The sequence below is a fragment of the Anabrus simplex genome, chromosome 1 (genome assembly GCF_040414725.1).
Source record: "Anabrus simplex isolate iqAnaSimp1 chromosome 1, ASM4041472v1, whole genome shotgun sequence".
In the NCBI taxonomy this organism is placed as follows: Eukaryota; Metazoa; Arthropoda; class Insecta; order Orthoptera; family Tettigoniidae; genus Anabrus; species Anabrus simplex.
The window spans coordinates 370374126-370390705 of NC_090265.1; the positions used below are offsets into that span (position 1 = coordinate 370374126).

Here is a 16580-nt window from a genome sequence, read left to right on the forward strand (position 1 = left end):
CAGAGTTTGCTAAAACGTGGTCATTAAAAATTAACATTTCCAAGACGAAAGTTCTGATCTGTAAGAAAGGCTGTAAACGAGCGAAGAATGAACAATGGACGATTGATGGTTGTCAAGTGGAGGTCACAAATAGATTAGAGTACCTGGGAATATATATAGCAAACAACGGGAAGTGGATCCATCAAATAAAACAAGCCAAATGGAAAGGTCTTGCAGCATTATCAGTAATTAGAATTCTTGAAAATAAATTCCCAAATATAGACTATAAGATACAGAAAAATGTCCTGCAAGCCGTAGTTAAAAATCGAATGCTTTATGGAGCTGAGCTATGGGGTGTAGAGAAAGAGTGTGAGATGCTGAATCAGGTTATAAGTAAGTTCTGTAAAATTGTAATGGGGTTACCAAATTGTACAGCAAATTGTGGAGTAAGATTAATATGTGAAGAAAATATCCAAGTAGATGTTCTTAAGAGAGTTCTGAAATATCTGTTGAGATTGAAAGGAAGAGAGGGTGGCGAGCTTCTGCAGATCGCATATCAACATCAGAGAGATAATATCCAGGGAGAGTATTGGTTAACGAAAATCAGAAGTATATTAGATAGGTTGGGATATGGAAGTTATTGGGAGAGGTTGGAAAGATCAACGAATAAACTAATCATTAGACGACTCAGAGATATTCAAAGACAGTGGTTGGTATCCGAGTGTAGAAGCAAGGCGACCCTCTCAGAGTTTATTAGGATAAGGCAGGATATGAACATAAATATTGTGAGTGTAAATAGAAGAGAAATCAGGGGTTTGATATGGTGGTTAATGGGAATTTACAAGAATAGGGGATGGATTAAAGTGAAAGATGCAACAAGGTGCCTTCTCTGTGGTGAAAACAGAGAAGAATTTCACATGTTGAAATCATGTAAAGAAACCATAGCGGTGAGAAGGAAATTTTTGAATAACAAGGAACAATATATGATAAATGAGGATGAGAATGGCTATAGGATTATTAAGATGATAAGCAAAGAATGGTATAAACCTGGTAATCTCAGTAAACTGTTAATTGTAATTAGAAATTCATGTAGAAGAGTGTTGAAAGAGCCTACAATGAGGGTAGGTCATATTACGGATGGATGATTGTGTTGCGAACCGATTAGTTAAGAAATTGCCAATAGGGCTATGTAGTAAAAGGAATATTAGTATATGTAGCACGGTAAAGTCGATATGTTAGTAAGCCATAACGTAATTAACTGTCAAACTGTTTGTAATGAGACAGGGCCCAATGGATATAATGTTTCATCCTCAGCTGCTGGCGATCCGTGGCTGAAGGTTGATAACATTCACTCATTCATTCACTACTCATTCCACATATTATTCATTCAATCATTTATTTAATTCATAACAAGGGCTCTCTCCCCAGTTACTGGTTATCCGTACTGGGAGGGATGAGTATTTTTTCCTAACATGCATGCATGAATATCCATATACCCATTCATAAATCCACCATACGAGTTTTCTCAATACAGTTAGGGAATTGGTAATTAATTAATCAATTAATTCGTTTATTCATACACTCATGTAGATAATCGTAGGCGTGGCCCTTGCATGTGGAATGGCGATCCGCCTGTGCAAAGGGCACTATTTTAGATAGGGAATCATAGCCAATTAATTAATTAATTAATTAATTAATTAATTAATCCATACACTTATGTAAGGCTATAACCGAAGTAGGACGGGATAGGACGGGCCTATCCCAATCGAATATGTAGAGTGATCTAAATGCAACAGAGAAAGAAGAATAGGGAGGGGGCACATGAGGTGCGGGATTTCCGCTTACGTGTGCCTCGCAGAAATTAGGGAATGGTGAGAAATTAGTGTTTGACAGCTATTAGATCAGGTGGGGTCTTCTGTTTGGGCCTCAAGGGAAAGGGCCGGACGTGTTATCCTTGGGAAGGTGGCTCCTTTTTCTCTCCAGGGGTGGATAATACGACCGGGCAGTAGTCATGCATAATCCCATCCATGCATTTATCCTGCCAACCGAATGCTCTCTCCTCAGTTGGTGGCTATCCGTGACTTTGAGGGAAGTGTTCATTCATTTATTCATGCATGCATGACAATATTATTCGGTCATGGAATCATAAAAAGAACCTCATTCATGCATTTATGTACACCTATGTATAGTGTCTGTGAAAATGGAGGAGAACTCTGTACAGACTTATGATAAATAAATAAATAAATAATAACTGCAGAATATACCTTCTTGCAGGTCAATACTCTTTAATAAAAAATAATTAGTGTGGTTGGGCTAGGAAATGGCAACGCAAAAGTATTCGTCCATCTTGTTCACTGTCTTCTATAACGATCACAGCATTGAGGAAGTCAGTCACATCACCAAGCTCGGCCAATCAGTGATGCGGACAATGTCAGTGAGTGAACATCTAGTGCATGCGCCGAGTACAATGGGTAACATAAGGAAACGAACTGTTGTTGAATACGAACGAATTATCCAACTACACCAAATTGATGAATATTAGACAGTAATTGCCGATAAAACAGGAATACCGCGAAATACAGTCGAAAGTACCATTCAGCGATATAAGACCAGTGTAATTGTACTCAACAGAACAAGAACTGGGCGACCAAAAAAGCTGACAGCACGAGAAGGGCGAAGCATCATACGCACCGTCCAGCAAAATTCCCATGTGTCTGGACCTGTACTTCGAACAGATGTACACACCTTCACTGGTAAGAACATCAGCACAAAAACCGTACGACATGTGTTACAGAGCTGTTTTGCAGGCCCGTAAAGGACAGAACAAGCCCGTGGATGAGTAAGGTGAACTGTAAGAAGAGACTGGCATTCGCCAAAGAGTACGTTGGAAGCCTCCGGCGTTTTGGAAACACGTGTTGTTTGATGAGAAGAGCAAATTATGTTTATATGATTGCTCTGGAAAACGACGTGTATAGAGAAAGAAGAACGCCTAGGTCGAAAATTAAAATCTGCAACCAACCGTAAAATATGGAGAAGGTTCCATTAGGGTTTGTTGATGTATGTCGGTGGCTGGGGTAGGTAACTGCCATATAATACCTGGACGGACTGATAAGATGCTGTATTTCATATTTTAAAGTAACACATATCACCCAGCGTATCAGAATTAGGTATTGATAGTGGGTACTTCTCCCAGCAAGATCATGACCCTAAGCACACTGCTCGTGTTGTTAGGGGATGGCTACTCTACAATACACCTCATGTGCTGCAGACACCACTACAGTCCCCAGACTTAAACCACATACAGTATTTATGGGCGGAATTGAAATATAAAGTGAGCAAGCAGCGTATTATAAATAAGGAAACTTTGAAGCAATACTTCATGGATGAATGGCACAAAATAGGCCCGTGAGTGATAGAAAATCTGGTGACATCCATGCCAAAAAGCCTTCAAGCCGTGATTGCTTCCAAAGGACGTTCGACGCGCTGCTGATTCTTAGAAAATGACTGTACATTCCTCGAGTTCTTACTGTGGACGAATACTTTTGCAACGTGACTTTTCTGCAAGCAGTGCGATTGCTTTTTATTTTTTCCAAATGCCAGTGCTTACAGTGCTATGCATTATGTTCTAAGATGTTCAGATGGCAAATAAAACATACTATTATTTGTTTATTAATTTCTTTATGATATTGGCCATTGTCCTCACATGACGTACGTGGACGAATACTTATGCGAGCAGCTGTATACATAGTCCCGCTGAGGACTTCTCTTCTAATGGGTTAGGGACCATCGGTGGATTGTTTAGTCCTAGCCGCCTCAGCACAAGAAGGTGGCCATGCTTCATAATATGTCCGAGATGCCCACTCCCATTTCATAGCAACTGGTATCCCGACTCTCACGACTACTTACTAGGCCATTCAGCCGTTGCTCGTGGTTCACGAACTAGAACGCGACTACAGTAACCCACACCACGAACCACAGAAAGACTTCTCTCTCAAAATCTCCTTTCCTTTGCCTCCACCAAACATCAACAACCTATCTTTTTCACATTCATTGGCCAGGAGAAAATTTTCTCCGTCAGACATGTTTAAGATTTTCTCACGAAAAAAAGCCTCCTCGAAACTTTTTGGCTTTTTTTTGTACTCTTGAGTATCGTTTCTGTTTCGGTACATCGTACTGTTTAAATTGCCGAACTACAGGGTCCTTGTAATAAATTCGTAACCCCTTTTAACAAAGGCTAAATTTCTTCGTCAAATACCTGAGGAACTTCCGCACTGTTGTTCTCGCGGGATCGCTTCTTTGTTCGAAATGTTGCTTTCTTTTGCTCCAAGTTCGCCTAGTTAGGAACACACTGATGATCGATCATTCTTACCACTGTATCGTTCTGACACACTAGTCTCCTTTACGCTGCGACGTCTTCTGTTTTAAACATACCCATGTCACCAAACATCCTTTAATTTCCTGTAACTGTCCGTTTGAGTATCCATTACATAAAGTACAAGGCTTGCCTCTGTTCGTCTCAGTGACCCCATGTCGTAAGCAAGCACGCAGATAACAACAAAAGCTGCATCAAGAGTGGAGATCTACAGGTGAAATAATCATGTTGAAAACTACAGACTGATATTACCTCAAAAGTAGTTCAAGAAACCTCAATACACGGTTATCTGGAGTACGCCCTTATACCAGTCCCCCTGTTGCATGGGCGTTGGAAAACGCTGATAGGCTGCTGATAACTTTACATTGATTGCAAATGGGGCACGAACTGCTCTTTCTTCGCATTCTATTTCTTCTTCTGCAATTGGAGTGATCGCAAATGGGACAAATTTTGCTGTTATCGGAAATGGGACACAACGTGACCGACACGTTGTCTGCTCCTGGCAAGAAACGCAAGCGAGGGAAACCTGTTCTCGATAAGTGTGATGATTAGGGCTAGGATTATGACCTAAGCAACTGCCAAAAATGCAAAATAAAAAATGTATTTATGACCTAAAAATAGCAGAAAATGACCTACAAGTTTTAAAAATTTAATTTTCTACGATTTCTGTATTGTTTCATTGTGTGGTAACAAAATGCCTACTTACGTGTTTTTTTTTCGTTTTGCTTTACGTCGCACCGACACAGATAGGTCTTATGGCGACGATGGGATAGGAAATGTCTAGGAGTTGGAAGGAAGCGGCCGTGGCCTTAATTAAGGTACAGTCCCGGCATTTGCCTGGTGTGAAAATGGGAAACCACGGAAAACCATCTTCAGGGCTGCCGACAGTGGGGCTCGAACCCACTATCTCCCGATTACTGGATACTGGCCGCACTTAAGCGACTGCAGCTATCGAGCTCGGTACTTACGTGTTTACAAAACAGACATTGCTCAGTCATAAAGATCCCATTTGTCCATTCCAAAATGTGTGAGTTGCAATGAACAGCGAATACATTGTGTAGATTTTCAAATGAAAATGATTGTCTATTATCGGCCAACAAAGCTTTATACATAGAAAAGCTCCTTTCTACCTCCACCGACACAACAGGAGCATACTTAAAGGAAACAATGTTACTTGAATTTAATTGACTGTCGTCAACATCACAAAGAGAAAATGTTTCACCTGGCAAAATTTTAGCAATTGAACACATTGTCTGATACCCTTTATTTTTCTCCAAAACCTTCATCTTCTCAGACACAGCTTGTCCCACTTTGCCACACGCGCAATCCAAATCAATCACTACTTTCAGCACAAGTTGTAACTGCTGCACTAGCAGCACTTCCTATTTTTCCAGAGCAGTTATGGCCGTAGGAAGAAATCCAAAATTTGCTTTTATGTAAGCAAGTTTCTCTGCAATTTCACTATCTGCCATAAGTTTTTGCGCTGCTTTGATTGATGCGGCTTCAGTGCTGTTGAATGAATCCACGATTTGTTTCACCACTTGTAAGTTCTCACCATAATACGTGCATGCTTCAGTTCAGGTTTCCCATCTTGTCAAAACGGGAGGAGGAGGAAGTGGAATGTCTGGAGCTTCTGACTTGAAAGTTGAAACTCGAGGGTGCCTTCAAGAATATCTTTTCACACATCCTATCAATGAGTCAACTTCTGGAAAATGACCGCGGACTTCCTCCGCGACTCGGTGTAATGCGTGGGCCAAACAAGTTAAATGCACCATTTTAGAGTAGAGAGCACGAAGTGAATTAGCAGCCTTGACTATGTGGGAGGCTGCATCCGTTACGAAAAGCAACACATTGCCATGCCGAATGCCATCAGGCCACAACAATCTCAACTTTGCTGTTTGTTGAGTAGTTCACTGTTTGTAAATGCTCACAGTGGAGTAGAAAGTGTTCCCCAGGAACATCCTCGTCCAGTACTCCTACCACCACGTTAGCTACATATCGTCCTGAAGAGTCTGTCGTCTCGTCCATCGATACCTATATTTTTTATTTCTAACTCTCGCCCTGATTTCTTACAACGTTTTTTTCATAGCATTGTCTAACATAGATTTTCCTTTCCGTAGAAGAATCCGGTATGGATTTGTCCGTGTGCTTCTCTAAGAAATTATGCACTTTAGGGTGGTTCAGCTTACTCAATGGGATATCGGTACAAAGAAACACTCTACACAGTTCTTCAAAGAATGGTGAAAAGGGTGAATGGGTTTCTCCAAGAATCTCCTGTTGTAATAATGTCCCTTCATCCTGAAGTCGTTGCAGACCACGTTTGTATTCCTCACGCGATACATGGTGTTCCACCGTAAACCTTTTTACAGCGGCCACTCTCACGTCACAAAAGTTTGCAGTAAAGTATTGTCGCGTCAGTGGTGAAGATCCTTTCTCCATATTGCGAGACAAATTGTTTTAGTTTAACAGACACACTTTGCTTCACTTTAGACATATCGTAACTTCGCATCTAATAGAACAACACTTCCGGCTCGAAGAAATATCTCGAACTCAATGACTCATTATTGCTAGCTGCAACCTTCTACCTACGCGAGAGTCAAATGTACTTGCTTGTATGGGCGAGTCTTTTATACGCATACTTTTGGGAATAGGGGAAGAGGGTTTCCGTTTCCTGGAAAATGTATGTTATGCTTGTATGAAATCAAACAAAATATTCAACACGGAAATTTAGTAAAATGGATAATTAAAATAGCTAAACATAAAAAAAAAATCCTTCTTCTTTGAAAATATTAGAAAAATTACCAAATTGACCTAAAATTTCCCCCCAAAATTGCCCTATCCGTCAAAAATGACAAACAATGGAAAAAAAAACCGAACAAATAGATTTCATTGAACTAATTATTTCATGAAATATATATTTTTGAGCAACGTGTCAGTGTTACAAAAAAATAATGCAAAATCATCAGATGATCTCATCAAGTCAGCAGTGTGACGCAAAGTGCACGAGTTTTTTAAAAAAAAGAATGAACCTCCAACATTGAATGAAGTGTTACTTTCCGTAAATTCGGACTCCGATATCCCGAATTTTAAGACATCTACGCTCAATGAACTGTTGAGATCGATAGGGTTTGTTTTTGTGAGGAGAAATCTGAAATCTGTTTTAGATGATAGGGATGATATCACCGGGCGAGTTGGCCGTGCGGTTAGGGGCGCGCAGCTGTGAGCTTGCATTCGGGAGATAGTGGGTTCGAACTCCACTGTCGGCAGCCCTGAAGGTGGTTTTCCTTGGTTTCTGATATTCACGCCACGCAAATACTGGGGCTATACCTTAAGACCACAGGCGTCCCTTCCCACTCCCAGGGGTTTCCTGTCCCATCATCGCCGTAAGACCTATCTGTTTCGGTGCGACGTAAAGCAAATTGTAAAAAAAAAAGTATGATATCGCTTTGTGGAGAAGAGACTAGGTACTATTTAAGGAGAAATCGCCGGATTGAGTGGCTCAGACGGTTGAGGCGCTGGCCTTCTGATCCCAACTTGGCAGGCTCGATCCTGACTCGGTCAGATGGTACTCGAAAGTGCTTAAATATTCCAGCCTCGTGTCGGTAGATTTACAGGCACGTAAACGAACTCCTGCGGGACAAAATTTCGGTTCCTCGGCCTGTCCGAAAACCGTAAAAATATAGTTAGTGGGACGTAAAAAACAATAACATTAAGGATAAATCGTCGGTGTAGAATGGAAGATGGTAAAAATATATTTCCTAGATGAGACTTGGGTAAATGAAAGCTATACTACAGCGGAAGCATGGACGGACAGCACTGTGAAGACGAAAAGGCAAGCATTTTTATCATGTGGTTTGTCTTCGTGTCTAAAACAGCCCGTTGATAAAGGATGACGGTTAATTTTATTGTATATCGGAAGCGATAGTGGTTTCTTGGATGGTGATCTCCTAGCATTTGAGTCTAAAAAGACAGGAGACTATCACGAGGAGATGAACGGGGATGTGTTTCGGGATTGGTTTTTAAACATTCTTCTCAAATTGGAACCGCAGTGTGAAGCTTGAGCGTTTGCCTACAAGTACTTGCCTGGCTGAAAAAAAAAAAAAAATCCAGTTCGATTCTGGGGCAATCAAAGTCGTCGAACTTCTTCAGTTAGCCAAGTCACTGAAAAACGATTCTGACAGATGTCATAGATGACAATTTGAACCCCATAGAGTTAGTGTGGGGCCTTGTTAAAGGCTACGTAGCAAGGCTCGACACAACTTTTAGGTTAAGGGATTTGCATGCCTTAGTGAATGAAAAACTTGCTCATGAAACAGCTGAGAAGTGGCAGGTGTGTATCGACCATCTGGTGAAGGAAGAGGGAAAACTATGGGAGTTAGATGGGATTACGAACTCTGTGGTTGACCAGTTTTTAATTAGCGTAAATACTTCATCGTCGTTAAGGAAGGTGCATGTTGTCAGTCAGATAAACATGTCTAGGCGATCCATCACACCATTACCGGGCACGCATCGTCGCACTGGTCCAGGAAGGCCTAATTCGGACAGCTGTTGCAAATCGTCTCGAAGTCAACTAAAGCGACGTGTAACAGGTATGGAGGAGGTGTCGGCAGACACATTCAGTGTCTGATCGTCCGAGGATAAGTCGTCCTCGCTCCACAACAGCAGCTCAAAACCGGTTTGTTATGATAAGCGGCACAGAGCTCCGGATTGAAATACGACGGGCTTCAGGGGTGCAAGTTTCTACCCAGGCCATTAGGAATTGTTTGCACGAGAGGATCCTGTACTCAAAGAGACCACTACGTCGTGTCCCCCTCCTTTATCGCCACAGTTTTGCTCGTCAGAGATGGGCCCAAGCACACTGTGAATGTGGACTTGCAGAGTGGCGTTTCATTCTGTTCAGAGACGAAACCCGGATGGCCGTGTACTCCGACAGTCATCGCTCAAGGGTCTGGAAGCGTAAGGGACCGCGTGCCAGGCTGCAGCGTGTCCAAGAAGCGCACGCATTCCGCAGAGGCCAGTCATGTTTTGGACTGGGATAATGCTGGGTCGGCGGGCCCAGTTCGTGCGTCTTGACGGCATTGTGATGGGTGAGCGTTACATTTGTAAGGTGCTGCGACGAGTTGTGCGTCCATTCCGAGAAGAAATTGGCGATGAATTCATTCTTTTGGACGACAACACAAGACCACATCGAGCGGTGGTGGTCTAAAACTTTCTCCAGGAATCCGGCAATGCCCGAATGCAACGGCCGACGATCTCGCCGGACATGAGTTGTATCGAACATGTATGGGATATGCTGAAACGTGCTGTTACTCGGCGTCCACGCACCGTCGCGCCCCCTCCCATTCGCCCTCCACCGTGACACGCCGAGGTCATTGAGGCCGTCTTGGAAGAGTGGGATCGCCTGCCTCAAGGTGACCTGGGCAACTTGATCCGTGGTATGCCACGGCAAAAAAGAGCCCTGCTGGACGTCCATAGTGGCCACGTTTCTTATTGAAATATCAGTCAGGCAAAATTTAACGACATATCTGCCCTTGTATAACTGAGAAAATTTCTTTCTGCATGTCTTTTGTAATCTTATTTTCAGATATGAATAAATTAATGTTATTTTTGAGAATGCAGTCATTTTTTGTAGTAATCTATCCCAAAATCTATAATAAGCTCTGCAGCATGGCGAACAAGCATTATACGAAACTTTATGTGTGTTTCTGTATGCTCTTGCTGACGAGACCTAGTATTTACAGTGCACTATGTCTTCTGGTGAGGGCTAGAACAAATTTGTTGCTTTCATTGAACTGTCTCAGTCTAATCCTTGGCTTTGATAACATGAAAGTGACTGGAGTGATGCTAGTAATGCCATTTCTTATGCGGCCAGTCCCTGTTATAAATGGTGTGACGATATCGCTCATAGGGTCGGTTGGTGTGTGCATTTCTGTGGGCAACCTCTGGCTTGGTGAGGAAAACAGTGGGAAACTACTTCACTCCTCATTACTCTTGAATGCCTCTTTAGTGACGCCTAGACCATCTGTGATTGTTGATGCCGGAGTTGTTGAGGATCAAACCAGCCTTAAGGCTGTGCCCTTCTCGGTCAGAGGTTCATTTATCTTCGGACTTCTGTTGTAAATCTCTCTCCAAATGACATATATCCAGTCGAAACAGGTTAATGGTAGCAGGGATTGATGTTATAATAGTAAAACAATGGGATTATCGGACTCAAATTATCATGACCATAGTTGTGATCAATTCTCTTTCAAATGACTTGTAGTTTTTTTAGAACAGAAACGAAGTATAGAGGGGATATAATATTTTGACCAACTGCAGAGTGCTAAAAGTACATTATTTGTTTCAGGGACGTTATGGACAACCCAGCGTTTGGCCCAGTGGAGGGAGCAGACCGTTCCACCGTGGTACTCGCAGTAGAGGGCATGACATGTATGTCATGCGTGAGGACCATCGAAGACGGTTTATTGTCCCGGCCTGGCGTGTTGGCTGTCCAGGTAAATTTGCTGGCCACTTATTATTCATAAAATGAGGACTATTGTAGAATTTGGAGATGATAATTCGAAACATGACCACATTCTGAAGACACATCTACTTTGAACAGGTTTTTAACACCGATTTTTAACTAACTATATATACTTGAGGTCTGATATGTAATAGCAACTTCTGGCTTAGTGAGGAAAACAGTGGGCAACTACGTCACGCCCCATTTCTCTTGAATGCCTCTTTAGTGACGCCTAGACCATAAATATACTTGAGGTCTTTGACTTCCTGATACCCAGATTTTATTTTTTCTTGTTTTCTTAAGATCACAACATGATAGGAGGGTAAACTGTAAGCGAGTTGACTCCACGGTACGGGCGTGTAAGCTTGCGTTCGGGGTATGATCGGTTCGAACCCAGTGTTGGCAGCCCTGAAGTAGGTTTTCTATGGTTTCCCATTTTTATACTACATGTATGCTGGGCTAATGCCGAATCGCACCGGTGGTTGAAGGAATGTAGAAGTGTTTTAACATTCCTCAGTCCCAAACATGCCGAGATGAAATCGGTGGGCACCCTAGCTCATATGTAACCTCGGTCTCAGTAAAATATTTGTATAAAAACGTACACGCAGGGAACATTCTCTTTTTTAACGGAAAGAGACCAATTTTACATAATCAATCTTATAAATTACATCGTCCAGCTTCAATGTCTTATTACTATGAACAATGACTCACAATAGTACTATCCGCACACTTTATCTTGGTGCATTTACATCCTAGTGCTGAATCGGTCGACCTCGGCGATCTTCGAGATTCGTACTGGCAACCTCTGAAACACAAACTATGAATCGCTTAAGCATCGTTGTGCGACATCTGGCGTAAACTTTACGTACTGGTACTGTTGTTGTTTACACATCAAAGTCAAAGTATAGAATTCATGCTAGGAACAAGATTCGCATCGAGAGATATGTTTTATAATGTTATATAATGTGTATGTGACATAGTTGTTGGCTTAAGATGATAACGGTTTAGAAATTTCATATCGATCGATCATCTTCTCGATTCAATTCAGATTCCATTTTCATTCAGTTGGCAGCACCAGGCAGCACTATCGATACCGGGACAGCTCACTCCTTACTCCTCACCCCGTACACAAATGCATCAAGATACAGTGTGCGGACAGTAGTAACTCCATGTATAAGACACGTAAAAAATGTGGGCAGGTTACTAAAATAACTTGTATTTTTATTTATTTTCGAAAGAAAGATCTTGACGGAGCATCCGCGCGTCAGCCTCGTTTTCGGTAAAATATTTACACAAAACCTATACAAAGGAAACACTTGGTTTTTTAATGTAATGGAAATAGGTCCTTTTTACATAATCCATCTTAAAAATTAGATTTTCCAGCTTCACAGTAATGTCTTCTTACTATCAACAATGACTCACAGTAGTAGTAGTAGTAGTAGTAGTAGTAGTAGTAGTAGTAACGCAGTGGTAGGTTACTAAAATAACTTGTGTTATTATTTATTTTAGACTGATTTTCGAAAAAAAAATATCCTGGCGGAGCAGCCACGCGTCACTCTCGTTCTCAGTAAAATATTTACATAAAAACCTATACACAGAAAACTATTTTTTTAATGGAAAGAGGCCTTTTTTTACATAATCAATTATAGAAATTAGATTGTTAAGATATTTATTTTTCGGTTAGTTGATGTTTTCAATTGACTTAGATATTGTTTATCAGTTACCTTCCTAGGTCTTCCCAGACTTCTTAAATCAACATACACATCTATTTCAACACTCTTAATTACTTCCCCAAAATTGAAAATGTTCGGGTGAAATAAATCGTTGAAGTGTTCAGCAAATTTGGAGTGAAATGCTTCACATGCGTTGATCGTCTTCTCTGGTGTCGCCTCGTCTGAAGCCTATGGATGCGGCGGAAAGGCGGAGTATTCTGCTACGAGGTAGTCAGCAAGTGGTTGAGCCGTAGCGGGAGTTACAGACATAAAATCATCTGTGAAATAGTCTTCTTCCTCCTTTGCCTTAAGAAGAAGCGAAAGTCCAAACATCCAGCGCAGCCGCCGTCCACGCTGTAAATTCTTGTCCTATATCCTTAATGTTTTTAACACGTAGTGTCGTGTAGTGGTTAGTGTGATTAGCTGCTTCCCCCCCCCCCCCCCCCGGAGGCGCGGGTTCGATTTCCGGCTCTGCCACGAAATTTGAAAATTGGTACGGGGGCTGGAAAGGAGTTCAATCATGTTCGGGAGGTCAGCTGAGTAGAGGGGGGTTCGATTCCCACCTCAGCCATTCTCGAAGTGGTTTTCCGTGGCTTCCCACTTCTCCTCCAGGCAGTTGCCGGGATGGTACCTTACTTAATGTCACGGCCGCTTCCTTCCCTATTCCTTACCTATCCCTTCCAATCTTCCCATCCCTCCACAAGGCCCCTATTCAGCATAGCAGGTGAGGCCACCTGGGCGAGGTACTGGTCCTCCTTCCTAGTTAAACTCCTCCGACCCAAAGTCTCACGTTCGAGACACTGTCTTTGAGGTGGTAGAGGTGGGATCCCTCGCTGAGTCCGAGGGAAATATCAACCCTGGAGGGCAAACGGATTAAGAAAGAAAGAAAGAAAGAAAGAATAAATAGGTCGAAAATCGACCATTATAGCATATTGCAGCATTATGCTTTAGTAAAGATGTATGTCACAATGGCCATAGTTCCACAAGACATTTCATATTCTTACAATTTGCCGGTTAAAAAAATATAATTTTCAGTGATATTTGCAAATAAAATCATGAAACATTCAGTCGAATGGATTTATACGTAATGTATACGTGTTTTAACAAGATAATAATCGGTGGCACTCTAGACAGTAACAAAAAGTAATAAACGAAATCTTAACTGAGATGCTAGTCGGAAAAGGTTTGCCATCCCTGCTCTAGAAAATCCGAGGTGTTGAATTTTCCTCCACCACGACTGAGTAAGGTGAAAACGGCAGCCTGAAAATATAGCAAAATCCCTTTATGATACTATAACTCTCAAGCACACGGGCCAGATCTTAGGACGCAGGCACACGCGTAGGGGCGCTTTCCACCCCGCATATCATTGTGTTGTAAAGTATGAATTACTGTATTCATTGGAGATTTTAAGATAAATTATGTAAGAATGACTCTTTCTGAGGGGATCCAGCCAGAACAACGGTACAAGAGCGGGGAGAGCACAGGAAAATTATTTGTACATTTCACTAGGAAATAAAATGACCTGGGGTGGATTCCACCCCATACGTGTGTGTTTGAGGATTGAAGCAAACCAAACCCACATGCGGCAACAGCCCCGAAGAGCTTGGTCTACCAAGCAGCCGCTGCTCAGCCCGAAGGCCTACGGATTACGAGGTGTCGTGTGGTCGGCACGGCGAATTCTCTCAGCCGTTATTCTTTTTATGTTTTATATTTTTATTTAATACTCCCATCCCCCAGTTTCGGATCATTTGAAATTGGAGAGGGAATAATCATTTATTGTAATCCAAAATGTGTTTTGATACATGAATTCTTTACCTGATCACTATTTGTTTATCTGTTAATATATTAAATATTACAATTAAACCTATTCACTTTTCCATCCATTTTCTAAATTGTAATTTAAAAAATGTATTTACCGTATTTATTTTTGTCCTATATGTTAACAGTGTTACATAGTCTAGGACAACCCTTCCTAAGTTTAGTTAGTACTTACTTTTATGTCACAAGTCTTTAAAGAGTTATCCTACAATTACAACATAGGCTACTTAATTAATGAAATGATTGAATGACTGCATGAATTGGTGAATGAATGATTTTATGATTGAATTGTGTTCATGCGTGAATGACTGAATAAACACTCTTCTCAACTAGTCACGGACAGCCACCAACTAGGGAGCGAGCATTAATGATTGATTGATTGATTGATTGATTGATTGCATGAATGAGATAATATAATACCCGTCTCCCAAAATCATGGAAATCAGAAATCCGGGAGAGGGTATTGTTTATTGTAATCTTTTTATTTTAGATACATGAAGTATACAAAAGTTGATATCCTATAGCATTTATCATGAAACACAAAGAAAGCACAAATAGTGTCGGAAAACATCATAAACCAATCTTAACACTTAAATGATTTAGGTCGTCGCCATAAGACCTATCTGTGTCGGTGCGACGTAAAGCGCCTAGCAAAAAAAAAAAGATTTAGGAATTGAACAGAGAAAGAAAGGCCTGAAATTAATTTTACAAACTGTTAATAAATGGAACTTTAAATAACAACAAAAAACAAAACATAAAAGAAAACACGAGACTTCTCGGACATGTTATATTGGTCCATCGGATACCTCGGAAACATAAGCCCCACAAAGTGAGCGCCAACACAGTAGTCATACTCGGTCCCTGCATACCACGTCGGACATCTCAATTGAATGTTAATATTATCAAAACATGCAATTTAAATAGAATATCTTAGAGGTGAAGCTTCCACGGTGTGAAGAGTTATTTAGTTTATTTTCGGCGTTGAACCGTGTTGTCTATACATCACGTACAGTTTGCCGACGTTTCGAATACATTGCAGTATTCTTTGTCAGGCGACTGAAATACTCCTACTCGATCCGAGGTAATCAGTCTCCCAGGCAGCAGTCACACTACAAGGGTGGTCCTGACCTAGCCTTTCTGGTTGACGTAAGCCCCCTGGCTGTCTCGTGAGAATTCTGGAAGGTATGTGTCACAGCCAGTTAGTAGGGCTTGCCCGCGCTGTTATGTAATTGGAGTTTCGGCCTGTGTGTTAATGTTGTGGTCTGTATGTCTTAAACTATAAATGATAGGCATCCAAGAATTACTGATTTTATATCCTCCTTCTAAATTCATATTGTTCGGATGTTTCTTGATTTCGATAGCCTCGCGGATTTTCCTTTCCAGATTCCAAGGGATAGCTGCTAGGATCTTGGTCTTGTCAAATGATATTCCGTGCCTTGTTTCGTAGAAATGTTTTGGATGTTAGTGTGACGGATATGTTTTTTAAGGCATGTGGAGATCAGACGTTTTGTTTCACAAACATAACACGCTCCGCAGCTACATTCAGTGTGATATACTCCAGGAGCCTGTAGTTCTATTGTGTCTTTTACTGGTGGTAGATATCGGACTAGCTTCCGATGTGGTTTATAGATGGTTTTTATGTCGTATTTGTCCAGTGTCTTGCCGATCCTGTCTGTAGTGTTTTAATGTATGGCAGTATCGCTGTTTTCGAGCGGATCAGTTCTTCTTTCCCGTTGTTTTCTCCTACGGCGGCCTTTTCTTTGTTCTCTTCTGATTTTCTAAAGACTCGTCGGATGTTATTGAGCGAGTAGCCATTTTTCCTGAGGTGTTCTTTCTCTTCTTCGAGGTGTTCTGCGTCTGATATCGCCATGGCCCTGTTAACCAGTGATGTCAGGACAGCCTGCTTTTGTGATGGGTGGTGATGGGACGAGGCGTGCAGGTACCTGTCTGTGTGTGTGGGTTTCCTGTATACTGCGTGGCTCAGAGTCCCATTGATGTTGCGTTTTACTAGGACATCCAGGAACGGTAGTTTTCCGTTTACTTCGATTTTCATGGTGAACTGGATATTTACGCGAATAGAGTTGAGATGGTCGAGAAATAGCTGCAGGTTATTGCTTCCGTGAGGCCAGATCACGAACGTGTCATCCACATAACGGAGAAAACATTTTGATTTTAGGGTAGATGTGGCTAAGGCTTT

At 41.6% G+C, this 16580-nt stretch overlaps 1 protein-coding gene across 8 annotated transcripts in view; it reads left to right on the plus strand.

Moving 5' to 3' along the window:
- Positions 1-16580, plus strand: part of ATP7 (copper-transporting ATPase 1) — a 570660-nt gene that overhangs the window by 306239 nt on the left and 247841 nt on the right. For all 8 annotated transcript variants that reach the window (XM_067134917.2, XM_067134919.2, XM_067134923.2 and 5 more), the window contains one exon: positions 10698-10845. In XM_067134917.2, coding sequence (XP_066991018.2) covers positions 10698-10845 — 148 coding nt within the window. The remainder of the gene's footprint in view (positions 1-10697; positions 10846-16580) is intronic.